Below are 27,055 nucleotides of genomic sequence, written 5' to 3' on the forward strand. Positions count from 1 at the left end.
GGCGCTGTCAGAAGCCGAACATCTTTTCATGTCCAGCCACTAGAGAGCGCTGCCACAGTTTTGTGTATTAAAAAAACATCATACATTCTACACTTTAAGCACATCTGACAGATAAATAATACTGAATGACAGATCATTAGATTAAATGTGCTTGAAAATGTTAAAGTGAGGGGAAAAGATAAATGAGTAAATGATAAAAACTGATTAAAAGCGAGTATATAATCTAGTGCATGTAGGCCTAATCTGAATTAATACTAAACTGTATATGAGCCTTCTATAGTTGAACACGTGAGAAGATGCTGATGTTTGATCTCTCCGGTTTAGCTCTTCTGAATCTGATTTCATAAATCAGAACAGAGCAGAGTCGACCCATCGAATCATAGCTTTACCACATCTGCAGAAACAGAAAACATGACGACATGGAGATCAACTGAATGAATAAACACAACCCTTACGAAAATTAACCATGTTTTTTTGTGGTACAAGTGTAGTAACCATGTTTTTTTGGTGCATTGATTACTCAGGGCAAAACCGTGGTTTTACTACAGCAACCATCGTTTACTATGGTTTTTACAAAAAACATGGTTTTCAAAACCTTGGTTATTTTGTGATAACCATTGTTTTACTGTATACAGTAACCATGTTTTTTCGGTTTTAACTGTAGTAAAACCATGGTCAATTTTCGTAAGGGAAACATCACGTATGATTCACCTGAACACTTGTGACAGACATGAGTGATGTTGAGATGTTGTGTGTGCTCAGGGGCGGTAGACCATTTGGTGCCCTAGCGAGCTTGACTGATGGGATGGCAAAAACTGTTGAAAAACGAATGGGTAGAACAAATGTATCCTTCACAGCCTTGGGTATCCCGAGATTCATTGCGCGCCTGTAACGGCTTGAAATTTTTAAATAATCATTCAAAACTTTAGTTAAATAAAAGTATGTAATTCACAAAAACGGTCCATTTCAGTGTTTTAATATTATATATGATGTTGTTCATAAACATTATTGGTGCATTATTGTGTTTTAAATTTCTAAGGTTGGTTAATTTAATATACTGTTGGGCTGTTTTAATCTACATAAACGTGTCATATTCTCTAAAATAAAAAAATTTTCTGGCTCCGTATTTGTTTAAAAAAGTCAGAAACGTCACTGCTGTGTCCTGCTGCTGTCGCCACGCAACATGAGCAGGAGGTGACGCAATTAGGAAATCCTCCGCGAGGCTGGACCTTCTCATTTCAGTTTGGTTCTTGGACTTTTGGGGCTGCGTGCTTTGAAGAACAAGTCCTCGTTTTTAAGTCCGCGACCTCAGAACGTTGCAGCCCCCGAATTGGGACAAAGCTATCATTTGTGAAGTCTCAGGTGGGCACTCACTAAATCCTTGGTGTTTCGAGTCAGACGTGATCACCCAAACGTGTTTTTTCGTCAATTTTAACAATCATAGGTAGTTTAGATGGTTAGGGTTAGGGTGTGGGTTAGGGTAAAGGTTTCGTAAGACTTGAAACAACGAAGATTTAGTCAAAACCAACAAGCCACGCCCACGGATCTGACTCGAAACACCAAGAATTAAGTGAGTGCCGTCTCAGGTGATGACTCGAATTGGATAAATCCTTGGTGTTTCGAGTCTGACGTCATCACGTAGCCGTGTTTTGGCACGTTTAAGAATCATATGTAGTTTAGATACTTAGGATTATGGTAAGGATTTCATAAGACTCGAAAAAGCAAAGGTTTTAGTCAAAACCAAACAAGCCACGCCCACAGATGTGCTTCCTCTAAGAGGCGACGCCACGCAGGTGACGTTATTTTTCCTTTTGGTTCGTTGGTTGAGTTCCTGGCGCGTGCTTTAAATGTGTAAACAACATGTTACGCACAGCTTTTTTACACAGGCAGCACAATTTCAACGTATATCGGTAAGTTGCATATTTGCTTTATTAAATGTATGCGGTATTACATTTTGATGTATCATTATCTAACGCTGCAGAAATTGGAAGAATAATTGCAAACAAACGGTTTGCATCACACACGCACTGTGCCTTTATATCAAGTCACTTAAAATATTTTTTTAATATTTTAAAAGGTTTTGCATGAATGACTTTTTTAATGAACAGAGTGGAAATCCTCGCCCAGACAACATCATGTACCGTTCAAAGTGAAAGTAAATCAGTTGTTTACCTTTAAATTTTTGAATTCACCAATCAGATCGCTTTATCACAGGAGCTGCGTGGTTCGAATATAAGCGTCACACACACGTTTAAACAAATTTATGACGTTTGTCGTAACGTAACGTTCTGCCTTTGGTTTCCAGATGCTGTTTATCTGTGTTTGTGCTGCTTATAAACACAGGTAAGACATACAGAATATATTTATTATGACCTTTTATTGAAGTAATTTAATAATATGTGACCCAGTCCCTGAAAACCAGGCCCAAAATCTAATTCTGAGAAAACGAGCATTAACGTTTGATTTCAATCCTTGGCATGACATTACTGTCATTATTAAATATATTAAGGTTACTTTTCACAGAATGTTCTTTACATCATGTAGGATGATTTTATGTAGAAAACAGCAAATAAAAAAAGACTTTAGCAGGCTTTTCACAGACTAGGTCACATATATTTAAAAAAATATCAATTTACTGTTTGAATATTAAAATGGTCACTTTCACAATTTCTAACATTACGCAATCTTCCAAGTGGGTTTTAAATGATTAAAATAATTGTCTCTGTTTTTCAAGCATCTGATAGTACATCATGACTATAATACGTCAAATGTAGAATGTTAAATAATATTGATAAAGCTGAACTTCTGTTTTCTAGCCTCACCACACTTGATAGTTAAAGGTATTGAAGGAGAATCCGTCATCTTGGAGTGCGTTCACAAACATGTTGAAGTTGCAGAACAACAACTTGAGGTCCACTGGAGACACAACGACATCAGGAATGTTTATGATATTATGCACGGCAAGATTTCTGTGAAGGAACAGCACTCAGAGTATAAAAACAGAGTGTCTGTTGTACTTGAGAAGTGCAAAACCGGCAATTTCTCTCTCAAACTGGAAAATCTTCAACGATCTGATGAAGGAACGTACCTCTGTTTTGTCCCAGCTGTGGATGTTTTTCAGAATGTAGAACTGGTTGTCAAAGGTGTGTTATAACTTCTATGCATCCGGGCATAAACTGGAGCAAGCAGTTGTTATTATCAGACTTAAAACTAGAAAACACACACATATCTATATCTATATAATGCAGATATATATGAGCAATTTAATGTGTAGCTATATTATTTATTGATTAGTTACTATCATATACGTTATTAGGGCATACATTATTAGCACAGCTACTAGTAGATTTGAGGGTTTTTGTTGAATTTTCTAAATTTTAATTTTTATAAAATTTTGTTTTCAGGTCGTATTGCAGTGACAGCAAAATCTTTTCAACAATACAGAGCTGGTCGGTTAAGAAGTCAAAGTACAGACACAAGACTGGGACTGATTCTCCATCTAATCCCTGTATTTGGATTTATTACGCACATTATTTAAATGTGCTGTTTTACTATACATAAGAGACTGATCAGAGAACAAAAGTGACCAAAGTTTACAGAACCAGAGGAAGGTTAATGATGTCTAGGTGTCAAAAACATGTTTTAAATGTTATTTACATTTTTGTCGTATTTTTCCTATCTGAATGGTTTCATTTCAGCTTTAAAAATAAAATGTTTAATATCAACCAATACTAATAATATTGTCCCTTTGCCCTAAAATGTAACCCAAAATTTTGCATAAAATGAATCCAATAAGATTTCAGTGAAATACACAAGAAAGCACACAGGTTAGCGCTAGGCCAGTACAAATTGTATTGTAAGAAAATAATTAGTTCGATTTCTCCATTAAATGTAAAATGTCTCGTTGAAGATTTGAAGATTACCATCCTAACAGACACGTACAGTACAGTCCAAGTGACGTAATAATTTACATCATACTCATCCAGCCAGCATTCGTTCCTTTCCAAACATGACAACATACAACATTGACTTTAGTATTACACATATAATGGCTTTGCCACAAACTGCATTTAGCTCTACATAAAGACATCCACGCAGATCTTAAGTGTCGCATCACTTATCGAAGCAACAAAGTTCAAAATCAAACAGGTTATTGTGGAAAAATCCATCGGTTATGGCATTTCATCCGGGAGGAAAGTGACTTGTGCTGCACCCTTTCCCACACAGTCAAAAACTCAAGAGTTTTTATGAAGAAACTAAACCTACAAGGTTCGTGAGAAATGAAGCCATGCTTGTACAAATCAATCTGGGCACAAAATCCTCAAGTCGTGATTTCTCAGATGAAGGCATTGGTTATTACGATGAGTTATTTTTAATGTTCATAAAAAAGGCCAAAAGGTGTTTTTCTTTACTCTAAAAAAAATCTACTAAAAAAAAAATCAAACATAAATGTTGATGCACGTCAAAATCTGTCTGCACAAAATTCTTAAAAAGGTCTTTTAAAAAAATCCAATATATTATTAGTATGAAAAAGTGCTAGTGAGTCATCGGTCAATGACCGTGGCCAGTATCCAGCGAGAACCGTATTTTCAAGAGCAGGCAGCTTTGAAACTCAAACCTCGTCTTTTAAGAAAGCAACGTCTGGGTTTGAGAAGCGCCTGGAGATGTTGCTGGGGGTTTGGAGCTCCCGTGCTTCGGAGTCTGCGGTGGCTGCGGGTGAGGATGGGAAGAGCAGTTCGGTCTCTGGCGTGATGTACAGGGACTGGATGCTGTCCTTGCGGCGGCCGGGTTGCTCGCGGCGCCAAACGAGGGTGAGGGACTGGGCTTTGCGGGGAGGGAAGGACTGTATAGCCGGGTGGCACAGGAGTCCTGGGGGAAGTTTGACTGTTCCAGGGATGATGGGGTGACGACGCTGGAGTTGAAGCCTGGGAAAAGACAGTGAAGGGAGAGAGGAGCCGTCAGCCCTTGTGTCGCCTGTCTGGACCGGGATGGCAGACGTAGGAGGGCAAGCTGGTTTGGACAACCTTGGCATTACCATTGCTTGTCCTACGATAGGAGAAAGAAGCAAATCAACCTCAAAGCAAGAGAAAGACCAGAGAAGCAAGAAAACCCAATGCAGATCCCAATACATGCTGCAAACACCAGCCAACTTGACACTTTCAAGTCATAAAATCAAGACGACATGCAGCACCTCTCCTTCAGTCACCGCAACCATGCAAACACAACATAACGCTCATGCATTCAGCTCAACATGCACAGGAGTTGGATAACATCATAACCTGCTACAGAGCAGATGCCACTGCCACCTTTAAATGCACCAGGAGCAGCCCGTCCAGACCTGCGCCACACACAACAGGACCCAAACATGGGTGACTACTGCAGAGGAAAGAAAAGAGCACTGGTCTGAAATGATAGGAGTCTGTACCTTAATACTGACCTTCCGTGTCTGGACAGACCCCTCGCTCGTCCAGCAGACTCTCAGAGCTGACCGACGCCTCCGAGTCCAGGTTCTCCTGGTCGGAACCGGGCTGTTCTAGTTCAGGAAGCCTACAAGCCAAGTCCTCTCTGAAACACAGACCACATCCAAAACAAGCATTCAAGTGTCTTGCAAGACTTTGTGCACATCGTCTTGATTTATACATCTGGTATCATACTTGATAAATCAAGTGTGTTGACGTCTAATACACAAACAACACAAGGGTTTACGTTTTGGGTTTCATAACATTTTAGGCCTTGATTTTGTGGACACCATATCTACATACTTCTCCTGCTTGATGGATTTGATCCGCTCCACCAGGCTTAATTCTGCTTCCGTGTCCGAATCCAAAGGCTCATTCTCAGGCACCGCACAAAGGTCGGAGGGTGGCTTCTCCCGAACCTACAGCCCAAACAAATTCCGAAAATTACTCAAAATGACACTGACAGAACACCAACATTCTCCTTCAAAAGTGCCTTCCTTCCTTACACAAACTGCAAGAAAAGACGAAAAGCTTTTCTCTTGTTGCCCAAAAAAGAACCAGAAACAAAGGTGGGCTCTCAGACTAATTTTTCTTTCAGTTTAGTTAGTACACTAAGACATAAGGAATGCTTTAATTCTTGATCACAACATGCTGAGAACTCTAGTGAAGTAAAACTTTCTGTGAAAAGTTCCTAGTTTGGAACTCTGAAAATATCAACCACTTGATATTCTCTCAAGGTGAAGATCCATTTAAGTCAACATGAAATGACTTTCGTAACCCATTTTACCTTTGTAATGGTGCCATATTTACAAGTGTAGCAGTACATTCAACTACAACAAAAAAAGTAGGGGAGGATTTGATTTGAGTCTGCAATGAATTAGGGGGGATTTATTCCCCAACCAGAAGAACTCCACTTATCTTAATGGCATCTTTGTTAAAAATTTACTTTAATTTGCTGTTATTGTTTTGACCTTTTAACCTGTAATTTAAATTAAGAGATTAATTTAGACAGGCTCCATTAGATAAATGTATAAATAAATAATAATCTATGAAATCAGGAATGAGTAAAGTAAATAGGGTTAATTCTGAATTCATGTTGACTTGCTAAATATTTACTAAACAATTCTACAGTTTCCGTGGTGCGAGTTTCAAAGATTTGAACTTAAAACAATCACACTTTGACTGTTTATCTTTCGGCAGTTTATACATTATTATATTTTCAAATTATTGAAATAAAAGAGAAATTCGACCCTAATGAAAATGGCCATTTTCTTCTGCATGGTTTTGAAATTCACACCACCTTCTGCAATAACCACACCAGCACACAACTATACCAACATCATCCACCCAACACCCTATGGAACATCTATATCTACTCTGGAAAAATGCTAACACACACATGCGGTGGGTTGCGTGTTAGTATTAGTGGGTTTGTGAGGACTACACTGCATGCACCACACCAAACTCCTGGAGTTCACTAAACCACAGGACATACGTACCGGCACTTCTTTGTAAGGAGAGATAAACCTGAGAGGCAAATGCCAGCACTACAGAGAGATAAAACGACAAGCAAATAAAGCGTGACCAAAACGTCTCGAGTTGCCCAATGAAACTGGAAAGTTACCGATTTCTGGGAACACAACATTTATCACAGGCATGTGGAAACAGATGGGGTAAGGTTAGTCTCAGTTTACCGTGTTTTTTCTTTTGAGCTTTAGCTGATTGACGGCCAGTGCCTCCGCGTATTCAAGCTGTTCGATCTCTTCCATTTTCTCGTTGTATCTCCGGATCTGTTCGTTGAGGAGCATCTCCACACAACTGAAGAAAGTTACGATCTTTAAACTACTTTCGCTATAACGGCACATTCTAACTTCATCAAAGGAACAGCACGGAACAGCTCTTACGTGGTAGTTTTGGCAACATCCTTCATGCTCAAGAGGGGATCGGCGCTATCTGGACAGCGGAGGATGCAGGGAGCGAAAACAATGGACAGAGAGTTCGGCGTCATCCGATTGTTCTTCTCCTCCTTTGCAACCCTGAAACACAACTCGAGAGTTAGCACCTGATGTTTTTTTTACGTTATATTTATGGGCTTTTTCCTTTATTACGATAGGACAGTGGAGAGGTGACAGGAACCTGATTTTTAGTACTATTATGTTTACGTGTTTCTCAACCCATCTGTACCTCACAAGATGAAAAATGAGTCTCTCCAAGGTGTTGAAGTTGGCCGTGGGAAGCTGCTCCAGGACTTTGTACATGGCGAGCAACTGCTCCTGTTTCTCGGGCAGTTCTGCGGAAAAATACAAGTGTTTGAGAAGAAACTCAGAGGTCGTAGCGTAAGAACAGAACAGTGTGGTGGATACTGACCTATGGCCCGAAGGAAGTCGTTGTAATGCGTGAAGGTCAAGAGAGGTTCGGGCAACTCCCTCAGCCACTGTTTGACCAGACCTGTGATGGCGTGGATGGGGTAATCCTCCAAACAAACATTCTCAGGACCTTCACAAACACACAGCCGATACACAAACAGGTTAGTTGCCTCCATGCTCTAATCTGATTGGTTGGCTTTGCATGAATTCCAGGAGTCTTTAAGGAGTCAGGAAAGTCTTACTTGGAAGTACTTAAAACTTAAAAAGTGAGTTTTGAATATTTCCTCGATGTCTTACCTGCTTCCAACAGCTGATATAGCTCCTTCATGCGATTGGCTGAGCCGGACTTCCTGTAAATGCCCTCCGTGTAAAGGCCATTCATCTCCACGTGTTCCAGCATTATCTCTAACACTACCGGAACGGGAGTCCTCTCGTTGACCAGGTGGCACACGCGCACACCGAAGTGATGTGATCCAGGGTCATCTTCACACTATCGCACAACATCAAAACCAATCGTTTACACAAATGAAATTTAACTGGTGACCTGGGCAAAACATCTCAGATGAGTGAAATTATTAAAATAAATAAGATTACTTTCGTACCTTCTTGGAGCAGAACATAGAGCAGTCGATGGCGATTTTGCAGATGCATTTCTTATGGCAAACCATTTTGCAATCTGAAAGAGCAGGAAAGAGTTAAACATTTACTTTTAGCTGAAATACATCAAACTATTAAAAACAATAATGTAGTGGTTCTCTATATAGTAGTTTGTGACACAAAAATTGTATTAAAGGGTCAATGCAGTAAAAATCCTTAAACAAATAGTTAAATTATGAGGGGAATCATATACTCACAACTACACATGTAGGCCTTCTCCATGCCCCAGATGTATGATGTGCACTGGTCACATGACTGCACGATGTTCACTTGGTAGTGTGTAAACATGTGGTCCAACGGACTCTCCAGCTATATTGAAACAAAACGTTATTAATAAGTAGATCTATAACGATTTAGATCTGAGAATATGCTTATTCTGACAGAAATACTCACACTTTTGTCTTTTTTCCTCCTCATCTTACGGCCTTTGGGGGGCTGCAACAGAATATATTTAAAGTCGGTCACAATGTCTCAATGAAAATAACAAAAGCATCCAAATTAACTGAAGAAAAAATTTAACTTACACATTCTAGATAACCTGACGGTGACATTTTTAACACGGCAAAATGTGTTATTTTAATTCAATTGTTTGTTTATAATCTCTATTTTTTTTACGCCACTTTGGCGAAATTAAGACTAACGCTCTTAGTCGATTTAATCAATTTTTTGGTGTAGTTTCTTAATGCATTTTGGCGATTTTCAAAGTATTCATTCTGGTTAAAATCCTGTCGGTCACAGACGATGGTGAACGTTCACCTTGGCTGGTTCGGCCTCTTCTTTTTTGATCTCCGCCCGGATGAAGCCATCCAGAACAGACTGGAACAAATTGACCACCAGCACCACCTCTCCCTTCTGCTTCTCTCCGGCCAGACCGATAACTTTATTTTGGTAAGAATTCATCAAACCCTTGTAAGCGATCTGAGGTTTCTGTTGGTCAGAGTGGGAAGAAAAAATCAATAACATTAAATTGACATTTTATTTTGACATTTTTTGTTGCCTCCATTAAGTGGCGTCTAATGTGGGTTGTAACTCACAGAAAATGAATACATGCTCTTGATGTTCTCTCTGAACTGCATGGTCGCGGTGATGAAGATGTGCTCCGTTCCCGACAGCTGCTTTCCACGCGAGCGCAAGTCGTTCACCTGCACCGCCAGAAAAAACAAGAGCTATGAGCTCAAGCTAAACCTTAAATTAAAAAAACTGTTCAACGATTCCTTATCAACGGAAGATAAAGTAATAAAATGGCCCCAAACTGAATTTGGACATGTAGGAAGTCTCTGCAAAATTATTAACTCTCAGAGATCACAATACACATTTAGATGGTAAATGACAAATGTCTCTCTCAGTTGACAGACCTGGTTGCCCAGAAACTCATCGAGGTTGCGCAGCTCATTGGCATTGGTGATCACACGGTTCAGTGAGGAGTTCCACTGCTCAGACGAGCGTGCGGCCGAGTGACTGATCATAATGCTTGGCGTCTGACCCGGCCGGCTGGAGTGAGGCTTCGAATGTTGGGAGCGAGACTGAGAACATGCTGTGAACGCAAACAACAGAATGAATGCAGGAAATGTATTTTAATCATGATAACGAACACTGTGTGATGGTGCGTACCTTCTCTCTCTTCCAAAGCCGAAGCCATGCTCAACTCTCCATCTTCAGGGGTCTGAGCTTCCTTGTGTGGACGTTTCTTCAGGATCTTTCTGAAGAACCCTGTCGTCCTATTATCAAATCATTTTTGCGTTAAAAACCCAACCTCAAATATTTGGGCCTACCAATCCAAGATTTATGATGCATAAGCGTATCAGCGAATATTTGTAGAGAAAATTAGTAACGAATTAGACACAAATACAGCTTTGATATTATTTAGATATTAATAGTCTCAGACGAACACAGAATGCTGGGAGGTCAAATCAGACAGTCCAGAATTTCAGGAATCTGTCTTATCTCACACCAGATGCTTTGCATCTATATAAGGGAGTGGGGAACCTACGCCAGACGTCTGATACACGAGCGCTGCTGATGTGAACCAGGACTAGTATTTTCCCATGAGCCCTCATTCACATTTCCTCTGTGACTGACTTTTATTACAGATTTTTTACCTCATTTGTTAGTCGCTTTGGACAAAAGTGCCTGCTAAATGTACATGCAAGACTTATTTTCAGTTCTAGATGTCGAGACGCAGTGGCCCAAATGGTTTGAGAGTCCTGCCGGTGGGGGAGTTTGTCAGATAAGATAACCCAGACCTCTCCCTGGAAAGCTATAGAAAGTAACCACGGTGGGGGTCAAATTCTTTAAAAGCTTTAGGACAGACATCACATAAGACCTGGCCCTGTTATACATGCGTGATGAGCAGTCTTGCCTAACAATGGCAGTAATACCCTCTGTCCTCTAGGGGGCGACCTTCAAACGTCTGCCTCGTTTAACAAGATTCTCCTCAAACGGTTGCTTCCAACTCAAAACAGACCAAAGATGGTGGCGGTTCACAAAACTTTCAAAAACAGCATCCCTTGCGAAACACACTTGCGTAGCTAGGTGCACAAGCGTATTTATGTTTCTGTCGCCATGCACACTTCTAGGCATGGTGGTACCTCTCAGGGGTGGAGGGCTGGATCGGCGTGGAGGCGTCCTGGTGCCTGTGGGTCTCGTGGTTTCTCTCCTTTAACGTGCTGTGCTTCGCTCCGTCACAAGCGTTCTGGGTTCTGGCCAGTGCCTGTATCAACATTCATGAGGAAAACGAAGTTAACTGTTTGTCTAGACTCAATTTGCAGCATTTTCATTATTACTGAAACAAATTAAAACTTTCTGTGAAGACAGGAATCTAAAGTGGCATGTATGGGTCAACTGGGTCAATACTGAGAGTGATGGATGGCTAGTCCAAAAGTAAATTTTATACATCAACACCTTACAGATCAACACTTTTTGCAAGAGAAATGATATAAAGGGAAAAGAGAAAAAGGCCATCACCATCCGTAAGACAACCATGCACCATTCAATTCATCTTCAGATAATGTTTTTCCAATAAAGCTCAGAATAAAATCAATTGTGACAGATCAAAGACTTTCAAGTTGCACCGCACAATTTCTCTGCTCATTGGAGGGCAATCTTTAATTTCTCCCATAATTCCATGCGTTTCTTTCACCAGCAGCCCACACACCACAGTAATCTGCCCGCCATCTAACATCAGGCAGCTATACGACACCTGTTCTGGACTCATGGTAGACAAAGTCCACAACTCCGCATCTTCCATTTCAATACTTTTAACCCCCAAACAGATTCGTGCGAGGGCGAGTCGCTTTTTGCGTCTCAGGCGACCTCTGTTCTAAATCAGCCAGAGAACACCAAATTAATTTTATTAAATGAAACAGAATATTAAAGGAAAGTTATTTAGAAGAGGGCTTGATTTTTTTGTGGATTTTGGAGCCAAGTCTATGTCAAAGCATTTTCAAAACTGCAATTTGTTTAATTGCTTCAACTACACATTTTCTAGAATTTTAGTGTTACTATAAAAGTTGCAGAAAGGTTTGTTGATTACAACATCAGTTGCTTGGCGATTGGTTATCATTATCGTCTCCACCTCAGTAGCCTTCATGATGTCATCAAAACAGCAAAGGAATTTCACAGGTGGGTCAAAAAATTACAGAAAGGTTTGGTAAACACTTCGGATTAAGTGACGCAATCATGGGAACATAGACAATCAAATAGAATATTGGAATCAAAGGCGGCGAACGCCAGGCTGTCGTTTGTTTAACATGTAAAATAATCGGCAAGGCACAGAATCATGGCATTCAATGAGATTGCAATATTGCAACTAGTTCTAAGTCAAGAGTTACCTGTGATGGACTGTCCAAACCTATCCTGGACATGTCATCAAGTGATACAGATATCGCTCGTGTCCTGGAGAACATTGAGAGAGAAAGCGTTAGTTTTCAGAATGTGTCCTCAATCTAATTAATTGTTTAGTCATAAATCAAATCAATCGACTAATCATTTAGTTGTCGAACAATTGACTGAGTAATGCCCAGGCAATTTTGCAACAAATAATGAATAATAACCACTTCTACAATACAAAACTATAGTCATACTGGAGAAGTTTGATGTTCTTGTCCTCCAGACTCCGCGGTCCTGTTATGAGATTCTCTGGTTGAGTGTTGCTTCTAGAAGGTTCATTTCTCTTGTTGGCATCTTCTTTGACATGTGCAGCTTTGCTGTTGATGATGCCCGAGTCCCCGTAGCTGTTTTTTCCAGTTACAGAAGCAGGGATGTCTAAGGGTAAGGTGGAAGGCCGGACAAGCTCGTCTCTCTTCACCTTGTCCACCTTCCAAGCCACGAAGGTGTATTGATCCAACTCTTTGCTGTCTGCCCGCTCCTTCAATTTGCCCTCCGCTTTACTGGGACTTTCCAGAGTTTTGCTCTTGAAGGAAGGGTCGTCATTTCCAACCGAAGCAGCCCGTTGGCTCTCTCTCTGATTGTGCTCAAGACCACGTTGCCTCCGGAGCTCACGCTTCTCCTGACTTCTGGACACCGGGAGTTTGGAGAGCGGAGGAGCTCTGGTTTGGCTTGGATCAGTTTGGGGTTCAGATGGTTTAGCTTGTGTACCTTCTTCTCCTGAAAGTGTGCGCTGGTTCTTCGGCACCTCGGACTGAGGGCCAGCCTCAACCCAACGAATCTTTTCGTAATCTCTTTGCTCCTTTGAGACTTGGACATGGGCTCTGCCCGTGTCTTCAATCTTAACAGGGGTCTTTTCTCTATGTTCTGGTACTAGTGCCCCATCTCTTTCAGGTTGTTGACCTGACAGTTTTACAGTTGGTTGCTGTAGTCCAGTCTTTTCTTGCTGTTCCACAGCTTTCTGATCGGCTTCTAACTTCTCTTCTCGTGCACGCCTTGCCGCTTCTTCCACCTCTGCAAGTTGTCTGGCTTCTTCTGCCTCTTTGAGTTTTCTGGCTTTTTCTTCCTCCTCTTTGAGTCTTCTGGCTTCTTCAGCTCGTCTGTTTTCTTCCTCGGCTTCCCTGGCACATCTTGCTGCCTCTTCCTCTTCTCTTCGCAGAGCTTCCTCTTCCTCCCTCATTTTCTCTTCCTTTAGCAAGTGGTACCTAATGTGACCAAAAAAACATTTTAATTCTATAATATACTGACAGCTCTTTGGATATTAACTAAAAGCCCACTTGGCAAAGTTTTTCTTTGGTTTCCTTATAATGTCTAAAATTCAAACTAATGTAAACACTAATCGTGTGTTTGCAGGCCGCACCGTTTGCGAGCCGACTGGCCTCTTGCGACAGCCTGTATCTTCGTAATGGAAGCTCGTCTTTTTTGATATTCCTCTCTCTGTCTTGAACCTCGCCACGCCGCCTGGATCAAAACCGCCGCTCGGTAGAACCTCTCTCTGTGGTACCTACGCCACGAGCGCTGTAGACAAGATCAAACCAACGTCACACACAAGCACAAACCTTTTAGACTCAGTCCACCGAATGCAAGATTCTGATATACCTGAATCAAGACGGCTGCTTCTCTCATTCTAATGAATTCCCACCACTGCATTTTGGCTCGAAACCAGCGTTGCAAGAATATGATTTTGTGCATGACATCTTTATGTAAGATGTCCTGTAGCTTTTGCCTTTCAAGCTCTTTTAAGTACACCTGCAAAACACAACCAACATCAGCCAACGAGCCCAGAACATCATCTACAACTTCAATAGATGAAATGGGAAATCAGACCTTGGTTTTTCCAATCTGGTAAGTAGTGTTGTCAAAGCCAAGCTTGTGCAACAGAGATGAAATATCCTCCAGGGATGCAGTGTTCTTTGGCAGCAACACACGAAACTGCTCGATGAACTCCTGTCGGGCAGAAAATAAGCTTTGATGGTGTAGTAACAAAATACAATTCAAACATGCCTTTCATGCCAAAATCTACACGAGTCTAATAAGAGGAATATTCCAAAGGTAAGCAATAATAATATTACCATTTATAAGCACTATCAAAGGTTACCTGAAAGGTGTATTTGGCTCCGTATCCTGAGCGCCTGATGCGCACCGTCTCCAGCATCCCTGTGTAGCGTAGCTGCTGCACGATGAGTGCCTCATCGAAACACATTTCCTTCTGCATGTCACAAACAGAAATAACACCCAGACAATTATCAGACACATCTCATATGAAGACCTTTCGAGGAAAAACACATTAAGGCAGTTAAAGAAAATAGGGACAGATATGAAGTTTAGGACAAAAGACCTTCTCAGCATTGGATCGAAGACATCGAATGAAAAACGGTTCGGCTCTTCCCAGCGTCTCCAGCAGCTTACTCAGAGACGTCTGTATGATGGACAGAAATCACAGTATCATTCTGACCACGTCCAGCAGAGAAACACATTTAATGTCTTCCGCATACTGCGTCCATTCGACTATCTAACATTATTAGCATTTTATGACATTATCGCTTGAATGTTAATCATCTAATGTCACTAGTTTTTATTCGTTGTTCCAAAGGCTAGTGAGCTGCCCTGCTGACAAAGAAAAATCATGATTGTAATTTTTAGCCTTAATATTATAATAGTGTTTAGCTTCAATGTATTTCTTTCATATCGTCTGTCATTTAAGATTTATTTTTGCCTTTGTCGCTTGCTGCAATATATTCTAAGATTGCCGGGTCCCAAGATGGTACATAAAAATTTGGCCAAAGCTATTTATGGTAGGAGGCATCAAATTTGTTCTCTTTATAGGCAGCAAACCTAGATTTTGGAACAAAGCCTGTTTAAACAGCTGTTTATCAACTTGACATGAAGGCTAATCTCTATTTTTTTACTTGAAACTGGGCACTGATGCTTGGAGGGCGTTTCTTCTTGTGGAGATGCAGCAGAGACTTGGTTGTGCGGTCATGAAGGCCAACTATGAACTTCAGAGAACGAGAGTCCAACAAGTTCTGCCCAAAACACACAAACGGAAAAGAGAAAGTGAGTCACACACACTGAGAACATTTTTTTAGATTGCCTTGGATACATGACGGCATGGAAAATCTTAGTCCAGTCGGAGCTACTGCGGTAGAGGCTTCTAAACATTTACCCAATTGCACACATGTAACGGAAAACCATAAACAATGGGGACTGAACTTAACACTTTCTCAAATGTTGATGGAAACAAGAATATAGCAGCTGTCCTGCGAACGCTAACAATCTAAAGGTGCTAGGAGTATGTTTATATAATCCCTACGAATATCACAAAAATATCGTGAAACAGCAACAACATAAAATGTGGGTGTGGCCTGTATTGTTTTTGCGAATCAGAAACATTTGCTGGGTTGTGCTGTACGTCTACAACATTAAAATGTTCGCATCTTTACTTTCATATAGGTAGTTTTCGCCGAAAAAAGCGTAATTGTCTTTTGCTACTATAAACTAGTCGGATGAATCCAGCGAGTGAAAATCTCACCTTGGGAATGAGTTGCTTGCTCTTGGGATTCTTGCTCTTCCTATGAAAAAGAAAGATGAGCTTTGACAGTTTGTTGAGATTAGAATCGACTGCATGCGGCGTGTTAGTGGAGTGAGTCATGTGCCGGCTGAAGGGACGCAAGTAACAGCACTTAAACACTAGAGAAAAGCTCAGGCCGAGCATTCAGCAAGCGTGAAATCTTAAAATGGGTCGGGTTAAAAAAAGGGGAAAGGGTTCAAATAATAAATGATGGACAAATTTATATATGTACACAAGCTCTACAAGTCTTTCGGAGTGACGGCGGACAAACGCATAAAAGGTCACTCTTTACATTACTTACAAATTATGTTTGTGGTGTACGCAAGCTAAAATTCATCAATTTTGCACAACTAATAAAAGGTTATAGACTTGACGGGTTGGTTTCAGGGTCCGTTAAACCCACTCAGCACATTAGCATGTGGATATCATTCCGAGCTAGCGCGCTAATGAAGCTCACACTGTTTGCAGCTCATAAAGTCTGCGTTTCTGTAACATACACCTCTAGAAGCTACAGGGAGTCATCTGAAGAAATAACTGCCATACGTGTTAGATGGGTTTTATTAAAGCAGGGTTAACAAGAGTTTGAGTTATGAAGGAAATCACAAGCAGTAACGCTGCTAATTCAGTAGCAATTCCAAACTAGGCTTAGCATAGAGCCAGAAACGTTGACTGCGATGCCAACTGAGGTCACAGCCGTGGATCCTGCACCGGAGGGCATTCAAACTCACTGGAGGGCGTGGCGGGGGAACCGCAGGCGACCCCAGGACTGCAGCAGCTTGCGCGGATCTTCCCCATCCAACTGCAAGTCCTTAATAGAGTTGATGATTTGGGCATGCATGTCCCTGATTCGATCAAGAGTAGAGGTGTGTTGTAGAAGAAAGGGGGGAGTGCAGGGGGATGAAGGAACAGGACAGAAATCCAACACCAATGTTATTAGACAAGACAAAACCCTCCACCAAAAAATAAAAAAATCCAAACCAGCATGAGGGCGTGTAAACGAGTTGTAATTTTCGAGGGAATTGTTCCTTTGAGAGTCAGTGGTGACATCATGCTGGTTACGGTGTTGGGAGCTGACGGGGTGTTAAACTGTGAGTGGGTTCTTTGCTTTGTGAAGACCCTTCCTCATGCACTGCTTAACTTACCCCTGGGATCAGAACTATAGGAGGTCAGACAGGGTGGACTCGCAGCATGGGCTGGTATTGCTAACTGCTTCCTCAAACCAGGAAGAGAACCTACATCTATAACCAATGTTTCTAAAGGGAACTTTATGGCTTCCTGCTCGCTCGGGAGAAATTATCCCAAGAGGGCTTTATGGGGGATGTTGCGGATTACAGATTACTCGAACAACCCAGGTAAATTCAAACTCTGTCCCTCTCCTTAATTACAGAAAGAAGTACAAGCTCAGCTGGTTTCAGGATTCCTTCTGAATGTGCTATTTGAGTTTGCTCGGAATACCAGAAAGCCAGCGTTCCCCGACTGCCAAGCTCTCCCCATCTGACCTCAACGTTCCGCTTAAATCCACTTACTTTTTACTCTCATAACTAGCAAAGATGTCCTCAAAAGCCTCTAGGGGGCGCTCCTCTGAGTGATCAAAGGAGAAATCAAGCATAGGGGCATGGCTGTAAGAACAAACACCACACACACAGTCACTCGGGGGCCAGCGGGTGCCGATCTGAGACCGTACGGATTTAGAAAGATTAAAACTGATCACAGATCAGTAACCATGGGCAAACCCTTGACAAACACCTGGGAAAAAGCAAAGGGACATTGCAGGCTGTCAGCATCTGTATGCTTTGATGATAAAGACTGGATCCAATAATCAACTGTGGTGAATCTCACAAAATAAAAACATCAAGAAATATTTTTGTGAAAATGTTGAACATGAAGAAAATATCATTTCAGATTTTCTGATTATAGAGTGAAATGTTTTTATGAGATTCACACAGATGTTGATGCAGAATAGTGGTGGCATGACTTTACAGCAAGAACAGGCCTGCAACGTGCCTATTGTGAGGAGCCTGGTCACATGATCACCTGCCACACAAAGGCAACGAAAGGACAGGAAGAGATCAAGTTCCGTTTCTTTCCTCTAATCGCACCAGACCAGTCTCAAACTCACCGGTACATCCTCTCGATGGGCACGTTGGATCTCTGCAGTTCCCCGAGAGGAACTCTGGAGTTCGGTCGCACCACACCTGTGGATCCAAACACACACAAACATACAATGTTGAGTACTTCTGTTTATCAACCCAGAACAAAACATCTTTTGTAAAGATGGCTTACTTAACTACTGGACTAGTAACTAATACCTGTGGGTGGAGTTCATCCCAGCACTTTACAGAAAAACATCACAGTAATACTACACTTATTGTCATGACCACGAAAAGTTAAAAGACTGTATAAATTTATACAGACAAGATCATTAAGCGATTTGCTGTCATACTTCCAAAACACTTTCACTAATAAGCTCTTAATCCTGGAAATGTGCGTCACTGGACGGCTTTCGCACGAGCCGGTTATAAATAACAAAAATCCAAAATTCTAGAATAATCTAAAGCTAATCTAAAATGTCTGCAACAAGGTTTACCCGCAGTCTTGGCGGCCCATCGGCGGCCAGACTCATTGAATGCAGCCAATGCACGGACGGTGGCACGGAGGATTCCCCAGCGGAACATCGCCACAGGATCCATCCCGATCAACTGCCGGACATATGCTCGGTCGCTGCTTCGCAGCAGAGCCACGATATCCGAACGCATGTGATCTGTGTTCTTCTCACGGAAATCCTGTTAAAAGTTACGAAAAACAGCAGAAAATGAATGTAAGGAGTGTTGTGAAAACCCTGATACTGTCAACCCAGTTGGTGCTTTTCTGAAAGCCTATTTATCTCTTATTTATTGTTTGGATAGAATATTTGAAGTCTTGGAGAAAAACTAAATCAACTCAAACTGAATAAAGTGCCCATTTTTGAGAATTAAAACCAAAAACAAGCTCTGTTACCTTAATCTGGTATTTGACCTTCCCAGCAAAATGTAAAATGACAAAAGCCGGTTCCATCACCGGAGTCGCCACAAAGTACTGGTTAGCCTGGTGCTGCTGTTTAAACTTCGCCAGCAAAGTTTTATCAGTGGCATGAGGGAAACTGGAAAAAACATCATCACAGAGCATATTAACAAACCACCAAATCACCATTCATCTTATTTACACCAAGAAGAGATCTTACTTGCTCTCTTCATCGAGTAAATAGAGAAGCCCCGTAGGTTTCTTGCTAATTAAATGAATACATCCAACATTATCGATGTAGTCAATGTTGTGCCAGGTGATTCCCTCAGTCTGATACTCCTCCTGCAGGTGGAATCACATCACAGATCATCAGGAACACAAATCACGACAGAAAGAGACTACTTAAGCAAGTCATCTGGAGATCCACCAACCTGTTCAAGCTTAAAAATGTGCTGGTTGAAGTAATACTGAAGTTGTTCGTTGGCGTAGTTGATGCAGAACTGTTCAAAGCTGTTGGTCTCAAAGTCTTCGAAGCCGAAGATGTCGAGCACGCCAATAGACAAGCACTGAAATAATAACAGGGGAAATAACAGGGTTGAACTCAATGTCTTCAAACATGAAAAGCAGTTTTAAGCAGTCAAACAGTTTAAGTCCTCTTTGAATGGTTCTGTTTATGTGCAAAAAGCAATAAAACACAAAATTACGTTAATATTACGAGTTTAGGGCTGGATTGTCTGATTGTCAAACTAGCAGCGAATGTGGGGCGTGTTTCATAAATCTATTTTGTAAACAATTATTCTCGAAGTTGCGTTTCGTGACGCAAGATGTGAAGAGATTACATGCGTCTCTCTAAATTGATGATGAGCAATTATAAACAATCCCTTGCGAACTGTGTCTTACCGAAACCGACTCCTCCATATCTTTCTTATTCAGCAGAGCGTGATTGATGCGCAGGACGATCCAGTCGAACAGGGCGCTGTACAAGGACTTGGCCATTGAGTCTCGTGCCGTAATTGCCTGAAGAAACGCCCCTCGAGTTAGCTCCAAAACATCAAATTAACTATAAGAGTATAAGAGCGGACAGTCCTACCTCGCTGTGGCTGTACGGCAGAATGAGCTTGTCGTTGACGGTCACAGTTTTCCTCTTGGTTAGAGCTTCCACCAACAACTCCACCTTAACCTGATAACACCAAAACAAAGCACTTGAAAAGTGAGCTTTATAAACGTTAAATAGTTTGATGAAATTGCAACATATTTCAAACCATAAAGGTCTTACCTTAAGCAGATCTGAAAGGGTGGACAGGACCTCTGGAGGTCCAACATCCAAACCGTCTTCTCTACCTGTGGACTTCTGACTGTACGTCACGTTACCCAGATACAAGATGGCAGACAGAACGGAGAATATCCTACAGGAAACACGACAACCAACTGAACATCTTTCATCTGAGCATAGTCTAAAAAAACAAATCGATACATTTTTTGCCGTTATTGATCGAGACTATGAAGTTACTTACTGCCTCTTAGTGGCCGGTAGAAAACCAACCATCTCCATGGCCTGCTGTAGTCGTTCAAAGTCGTGCCGAAGATCATCCGCATCTTCTATCTTAAAGTTTTGCTGCAAGTGAACAGCGAAAAACCACTGACATTTAAATTCTGTATTTTGGAAAATTGAGCTTTGTTTTGGTAGCTGGTGTAAGCGGATCATCAACTGGTCCAACCTGGAAGACCATCTGGGACCAGCAACAAAATAGCTAGCAGCTGGTCAAGCATTTTTCTTTTTTTAGAATCAGTTTTTTCGGCCATATCAACCAGCCATTGACCCTCTTAGGCCAACAATTGATCAGCTAGAAATACGGCTGCATGACATTGAGGAAAAATGCGATAACTTGCCTAACAATGCAATATAAGATATATGATACCATAACGCTTCAAGTTTGTAAAATCAACTTGAACTACATTGAAATATATTTAAATCCTGAACATAACACCAACATTCACATTTCACATTGTTTCTAGGAAAAGCAAGCATCACTTTGTGACTTGCTGCCTCATTTTGCATCGACCTAGCACTTTTATTATAGACTAGTTTTATAATTATTCAGTTATTACAAACCACTGCAATATGCATATAGCGATATTTGGATAATTTGTATATATCGTGCAGCCCTAACTAGAACCAGTGACATACTCAAAAACAAAGCTAGCATCTGAACTTTCCAGCGTAAAATAAGTCACTATGTCTACATTTTTAACATTTTGGCACCACAACTGTCACATAAAAATCTGGATCTTAAATAGCACTCGGGTGCTAAATGAACTAAAAATATAATGAAAAAGGTATTGAAGGTATGAAAATAGCACAACTCTGGCGTGCCACGAACGGTAGTGTGGTTTCAACATGTGGCTACGATCTTGCTAGAGTGTTTCGGGTGGTTTGTCGTGCTGAAGGAAAAAGTCACTTAAAATAGTAGCACGTGTGTTTAAGCGAAAAAAATGAAACATTTAATACCACAGTTACTGACGCACCTGTTTGAGGTAGAAGTATTCTTCAGGTTGGAGGAGTTTGAATTCCCTTCGCTCCTCCTCTGACGCACCCACCAGCAGGTAATAAAACACGTGGTAGTTCCTGTGTGATGGTGAAAAGACAGACAGAGCATTGTGTCAGAGTTTATGAGTGGTATTTACTTAAAATCGTAGCGCGGGAGGCCCCAGAGTCGGTTTTTCCTGTTTTCAGATCTCATACTGTCTTGCTCATACGTGACGAGACATCGGCTATGTCATTTACAAAACAACTAACATTTGTCTCTCTCACACACTGTATGTGTAATACATCTAATACACAATGGAATCTTGATGTCATTCATTTGTCAACACTTATAAACACTTTTTGGCATCAGAAACATACAGAACGAGTCTAGATTGTGATGTTAAACCAAATGGTTTGTCAAACGTTTTTTTGCCAGTTTTACCTTTCGTTCTTCTCTCTGGACACCAGGCGGGACTTCTCCAGCAGATATTTTTCCACCACGGCTCTGAAAGGCGAGAGAAACGTGCGATCGTCAGATGCAAATCTGAGCTTTAGAGGTCAGATGTTAATCAAAGGGTCAGTGGGACAGATGGCACGAACAATAACTCTCGACGGAGCGTGACAGTGACTGCCCACTTTCTCAGCGGCCTTGATTCCTGAAGTGGTTTTATTCGTTCAGTTTTGTCCGTAGGAAACTCAACAACAAGGCCAAACCAACCGGCTAACATGAATCACCACATTACAAACTTTTACAGATTTACAGTTTGAACATTTGAGAACATTGATTTTATGAAACCTTTTGCGAGGCAATCGTGTATGTATCCCAAGATGCATTGCAACATGTTCATAGTTCAAATGCATCTCAAAACCGAAACAAAGAGAATTGATAACATAGGAAACTATGCTGTCTTAAACACACTTTTCTTTGTTTATCTGAGCTAAAATTCCAAAGCTTATCTGATTTATTGCAATCATATTAACATAAAACATGAAGTCAAATCTGCTTTGGTAAATAAAGCCACACCTACAGAGCAACAAAAGGCAAACAAATGACCAAAAGTGGAGAGAAGAGGTTTTTGTTTCTAAAACAGACACAAATCACATATGTAAGTGTCTAGTGAACTAGTGCACACTTAACGAGCAGCACACAATGAAGTGCATCACAGTACAGTACCCAGACAACAACAGGGTTCTATGAAAACAGATTCTATAAGTATTGCTTTTATTGACCGGCGCTTCCGTTTCCAACAAATCAGTCACAGGTTTTATCCAAATAAAAGCTAAATAATATTTATTTCATAAAAAAAATTGCAATGTAACATTTCTTAAGATTTTAGCATGCGAGTGGAATAAAAATTATGCCACTACTATTTTTCAAATCACAATGATAAGTCATACAAACAGGCTTCCTCCGTTTTTTTTACATAAGGAAAAATAAGACTTGGATAAGCTTTTAAGAGGTTTTGTGAAAATAAGTGTTAACAATGTATGTGATCTCTTTCTGCATTGTCTGACCTTGGCAGGCAATCTGAATTACAGAAGTAATATTTACACTAGAAGTAAATATTCAACCAATCACACAAGAGGAAGGAAGCCAACAGTGCGCTTACGATCAAATCTTTGGTTTGTTCAAATGAGCTGCGACACTTCAACTTCAAACTTGAAACATTTCTCTCAGAAACAGAGATGGCGCTTTGGATAAAACGTGTGATATTAAAAATCAGATTCCTAGAATGCCTCAACTACACAACATGCATAATCTTTCATATTAGCCGTACTGGAGGCAAACATCTCACTTCTCCTGGCTTATTTCTGTTTACACACGATCTTTCGGCGTGAAGGAGGAAATGAGGAGCAAGGTGTGACGTCGGCAGATGTGTGAGTGCCACGATGGCAGATGTCGGGTGTGGGAGCTGTACAGGCGTGACAGGGATCAACTGTGTGAGGTGTGTGAGATACTCACCCTCGTACGACTCCGCTTTCAAGATAATTCACCTGGATGAACTTCCCAAAGCGGCTGGAGTTGTTGTTGTGTGCTGTCTTTGCGTTGCCAAATGCCTGTGAAGAAAAAAGATAAGATGACTTTGTCACAACATAACATCTATATCTATGCAAAACAGATAATATCTATATCCAGATACAGAAATACTTCACATTCACAAACACGTTGTATGTGTTAACATACAATTAGCTTTTTTTTTTTCTACATATAAACTAAATAAATTTATTCAATTTAAAGTTTTATACATCCTAAAAACTATGGGAAATTATAAATACTACACAGAGGTGGACAGTATTTAAATACAGTAAAATATATGTTTCCACATTTTATAAAAAACTTTTTTCCACCTTTTATTACTTAATAGTTAAGTACATTAAAAACCCAGTACTTTTACTCAGGCAGTTTTGCTTTAAAGTTTTACTTGAAAAAGTAAGAAAAAGACATTAAAAATCATTTTAAAAGTATTAAAGGTAAAAAAAATCAAAAATTCATTTATTAAACGTTGTGGAGTAAAAGTATGATATATGCTTTATGTAGTGATGTGAAAATTGTGAAAAAAGTATAGACACTTAAAACATTTACTTGAGTAAAATACTTATACTTGATGTATTACTACATTAATTATGAATAGTACCGTCTACCTCTAAATACTAAAAATACTATAAAATACTATTTTTGTGTTTACAGTTTCTAACTGCGTTTTGTTCAAAAATGGCCTTTGCGTTTTTAGGTTCACAATCCTCTACACGTCGAAACAAACCAAATCACGTTCATGCAAATAATTATCTGAGTGCTCCGAAATCAAACGCTAGCAAACAAATGAGCCACATTTGCGTAAAGCCGCTCGAACGCGCGAAGCGTCAGTTACGACATCAGCTCTAAAGGCTGTGTGATGTTATCACGCGTGTTATCGCGTTATTAAAACTCAACTGGGAAAAGCTACCGTTCACACTTCCAGCGCAGTGCCAAAGCCCATCTGCGTAAAACAACAACACAAAAAAACACAGAGCAGATGTGATTAATGAGTCTCTGAGGCCAATGCCAAGCTCATCCTGATGCCACAGGGCAGCCGGACTCTGAATGTGAAGCCCGGCTCAGGGTACAAAAGGCTTGCCACGGGGGAAAGTGGGCTCGGTGCATTTTAAAGAGGAGAGGCATTGTGCCCGACACCAGTGGAAAAAACGACGGGTCGTTTTACTGGAGCAGATTGAGGAGGGGGTGGGGCGTTAACCTAATTAAGATTCCCTGCTGTGAACCTTTGACCCGCTTCACAAAGCATACAGAGAAATATCGGGGATGGATGGAACGTATACACTGAAACTAACCCGTCTGTCCATTCTTAAAAGGACAGTTCACCCAAAAATAAAAATGCAATGAAATGAAAATTATTTCGTCAAATAATCACCCTCGTGTTGTTCAAAAGATATTTTGGGACATGTCTCAGTGGTTTTGTGTTCATACAATGGAAGTCAACAGGGTTCAGTGTTGTTCGATTATCGATGTTCGTCAAAATATCTTAAAGTATCATAAAGTGTTCTGCAGAAGAAAGTTAGTCAAACAGATTTGGAACAACACGAGAGTGAATAAAATGATGAATTTTCATTTTTGGTTGAACTATAACATTTCTACAAGTCCACAAACAAGTTCATCGAAATGAATATTATTGTATCCAGTTTTAAAAAAGAATGTTGGGACATGACCTCAGTCACTCAAGTGAATCATAAGTTGGTCATCAAAAACAGGAACTGAAACCACTTCTTTCTAAAGCCAGTTAGAAAATGACCAAATAAAGCGGTTATAAATCTTGCAAACAAAGCGAGACTCGCAAAAGAACATTTCACTCGTGCGGTCGAAATTCCAAACGTGCAATTCTGTCAATTCAGATTCAAACGTGTTTATTCAAACGTTGTGCGATTGCTTTTACGACTCGAGGGGAATGAGGAAATTGTCCACTGCAACCGCACAGCCGGCCGAGTGCAGTTTCTCTCTCTGAATGTTGCGACATACATACACGCGAAATCCTTCTCTGTTAAACCTGGGAATGGAAATAAAACGAACGAGAGAGAGAGAGAATTTTTTGGAAGTCAGCTTGCCTGGACTAGTTCTTATTCGGAGTTATTTGGAAGTCAGCACCACACAGACTTGTTCACAAAATACAGACTTCATGAACATCTAAATTACAAGTTTACTCATCTGCTCCAGCCACTGAAATCTAACCCACAAAACAAAGACTCCATTCTGAGGTTTAATAGAAAGGCTACTAGAATCCTATTACTCGGAAACAACACTATGAGATATTCACATGACTCTTAAAAATAGCCGCTTCTCCTTTTAGATACGGCCTCGGAGCCCATCGCATCCAGACACCATCTCCGCATCTCCAGCGAGCTGTGCTTTTATTCTTCATCAGATGCTTTTAGTAAAGAGAAGGTTTGCTAAACTGGTGACAGCATGTAGAAGCACGAATTGAGAAACAGACACAATAGTTTTTTTAAAAACAAGTGCCCTTAAAGCAGTAACAAGGGTATATTCATTGCTTTACAAAAGCAATCACAAGTTTAATTGTACATGTTGTTGAGAACGCGTGAGGGCTGCGCGTGAGGGCTGCACGTGCAATACTCGACATCACGATACAATAGTGTTGAGTGTCGAATTGGAAAGGAATAGTTCAACCAACTAAACGCAAAGTTTTTGAAAAACATCTGTCACTATGTCCATATATGGTGTAAAATAAACAAAACTACTAATGAAGAGAAACATCTTATGCTATTTTATGTTTTAAATATACATATTAATAATATAAAATAATATACTATTAACCATTTGTGTGCTACATTTTTGCTATCACACCATAGGACACATGTCCGATATATTTGTCAAATACCTAGGAAACAAAATGCCAAATTATACAAAATAGGAATAGTCATGCAGAACCAATGAAATTTAAAGCCATCAATGCATCAAAATGTTTGATTTGAGCATCAAAATGTATTTTTTATTCATGATTTATGGATGTGTTGTTTTGCGCGTCAACATGCTGGGTCAATATATTGTTTCTTTATCCTTAATTATATTACTATAATTATATATTTCAAACGTTTTTACTGTTTTTATATTTGTTTTTTTAACACTAAAGCCCATTGCACATCGAGTGCAAAATTTGCGTCCGAAATTTCCGCACGTAAAAAAAAATACGACCTCACATTGTGTCAATCACATTTACACACTGCATCCGATATTTTCGTCCGTCATAAAAAATTTCGGACCGGGTTCGATTTTCTGTGTTTTCACATCCGTCAAGCATTTTGAGTGGCCTTTTTATAACAATTCAGAGACACCGTACAAACGAGAGCCAAATACGAAAAAACCGCATACGAAAATTTCGGTCTGTATGTGCAAAGATGTGCAAAAATGAACAAAGTGATGAAGATGTTATGTAATCTACATAGCATACGGGTTGAGTAAATGATACGATTTTAATTTTTTTGCAAACTACTGAAAAATTAACGCTTGCATTTGCAAACAACACCAAGCAACTTCAATAACTGTAACACGGGTGAAACATTGGGTTGCAATGCAAATTATTTT

The 27,055-nt window shown here is 40.4% G+C and overlaps 2 protein-coding genes across 13 annotated transcripts in view; one reads left to right on the forward strand and one right to left on the reverse strand.

The window, feature by feature from the left end:
• The first annotated feature begins 1,235 nt into the window (after positions 1 to 1,235).
• On the forward strand, positions 1,236 to 3,701 carry zgc:194627 (uncharacterized protein LOC799208 homolog). Its single transcript, XM_057325018.1, has 4 exons — positions 1,236 to 1,910; positions 2,306 to 2,343; positions 2,817 to 3,143; positions 3,405 to 3,701. The coding sequence occupies exons 1-4, from the start codon at positions 1,861 to 1,863 to the stop codon at positions 3,536 to 3,538; spliced, it is 549 nt and encodes a 182-aa protein (XP_057181001.1). The 5' UTR covers positions 1,236 to 1,860; the 3' UTR covers positions 3,539 to 3,701.
• A 131-nt stretch (positions 3,702 to 3,832) lies between these two features.
• Positions 3,833 to 27,055, reverse strand: part of LOC130548298 (unconventional myosin-IXb) — a 35,193-nt gene continuing 11,970 nt past the window's right edge. Inside the window, exons 3-42 of one of the 12 annotated variants that reach the window (XM_057324976.1) lie at positions 23,429 to 23,523; positions 21,908 to 21,970; positions 21,465 to 21,564; positions 20,453 to 20,553; positions 20,215 to 20,344; positions 20,029 to 20,118; positions 19,839 to 19,955; positions 19,370 to 19,504; positions 19,159 to 19,280; positions 18,936 to 19,077; positions 18,526 to 18,721; positions 18,058 to 18,133; positions 16,667 to 16,780; positions 15,900 to 15,939; positions 15,277 to 15,393; positions 14,706 to 14,786; positions 14,466 to 14,576; positions 14,195 to 14,314; positions 13,967 to 14,116; positions 13,728 to 13,885; positions 12,565 to 13,572; positions 12,313 to 12,376; positions 11,071 to 11,192; positions 10,094 to 10,200; positions 9,838 to 10,016; positions 9,517 to 9,624; positions 9,239 to 9,409; positions 8,876 to 8,917; positions 8,680 to 8,791; positions 8,428 to 8,501; positions 8,123 to 8,315; positions 7,827 to 7,955; positions 7,644 to 7,749; positions 7,364 to 7,495; positions 7,154 to 7,277; positions 6,959 to 7,006; positions 5,763 to 5,878; positions 5,438 to 5,565; positions 5,280 to 5,338; positions 4,813 to 4,925 (exon numbers count right to left, since the gene is read on the reverse strand). In XM_057324976.1, coding sequence (XP_057180959.1) covers positions 5,283 to 5,338; positions 5,438 to 5,565; positions 5,763 to 5,878; positions 6,959 to 7,006; positions 7,154 to 7,277; positions 7,364 to 7,495; positions 7,644 to 7,749; positions 7,827 to 7,955; positions 8,123 to 8,315; positions 8,428 to 8,501; positions 8,680 to 8,791; positions 8,876 to 8,917; positions 9,239 to 9,409; positions 9,517 to 9,624; positions 9,838 to 10,016; positions 10,094 to 10,200; positions 11,071 to 11,192; positions 12,313 to 12,376; positions 12,565 to 13,572; positions 13,728 to 13,885; positions 13,967 to 14,116; positions 14,195 to 14,314; positions 14,466 to 14,576; positions 14,706 to 14,786; positions 15,277 to 15,393; positions 15,900 to 15,939; positions 16,667 to 16,780; positions 18,058 to 18,133; positions 18,526 to 18,721; positions 18,936 to 19,077; positions 19,159 to 19,280; positions 19,370 to 19,504; positions 19,839 to 19,955; positions 20,029 to 20,118; positions 20,215 to 20,344; positions 20,453 to 20,553; positions 21,465 to 21,564; positions 21,908 to 21,970; positions 23,429 to 23,523 — 5,277 coding nt within the window. In that variant the 3' untranslated portion in view covers positions 4,813 to 4,925; positions 5,280 to 5,282. Of the gene's footprint in view, positions 5,047 to 5,279; positions 5,339 to 5,425; positions 5,566 to 5,762; positions 5,879 to 6,958; positions 7,007 to 7,153; positions 7,278 to 7,363; positions 7,496 to 7,643; positions 7,750 to 7,826; positions 7,956 to 8,122; positions 8,316 to 8,427; positions 8,502 to 8,679; positions 8,792 to 8,875; positions 8,918 to 9,238; positions 9,410 to 9,516; positions 9,625 to 9,837; positions 10,017 to 10,093; positions 10,201 to 11,070; positions 11,193 to 12,312; positions 12,377 to 12,564; positions 13,573 to 13,727; positions 13,886 to 13,966; positions 14,117 to 14,194; positions 14,315 to 14,465; positions 14,577 to 14,705; positions 14,787 to 15,276; positions 15,394 to 15,899; positions 15,940 to 16,666; positions 16,781 to 17,464; positions 17,558 to 18,057; positions 18,134 to 18,525; positions 18,722 to 18,935; positions 19,078 to 19,158; positions 19,281 to 19,369; positions 19,505 to 19,838; positions 19,956 to 20,028; positions 20,119 to 20,214; positions 20,345 to 20,452; positions 20,554 to 21,464; positions 21,565 to 21,907; positions 21,971 to 23,428; positions 23,524 to 27,055 lie in introns of all 12 variants that reach the window. The other 11 variants (XR_008962008.1, XM_057324974.1, XR_008962009.1 and 8 more) reach the window with 11 other exon arrangements.

This window comes from Triplophysa rosa, linkage group LG25 (genome assembly GCF_024868665.1).
Source record: "Triplophysa rosa linkage group LG25, Trosa_1v2, whole genome shotgun sequence".
Taxonomy (NCBI): Eukaryota; Metazoa; Chordata; class Actinopteri; order Cypriniformes; family Nemacheilidae; genus Triplophysa; species Triplophysa rosa.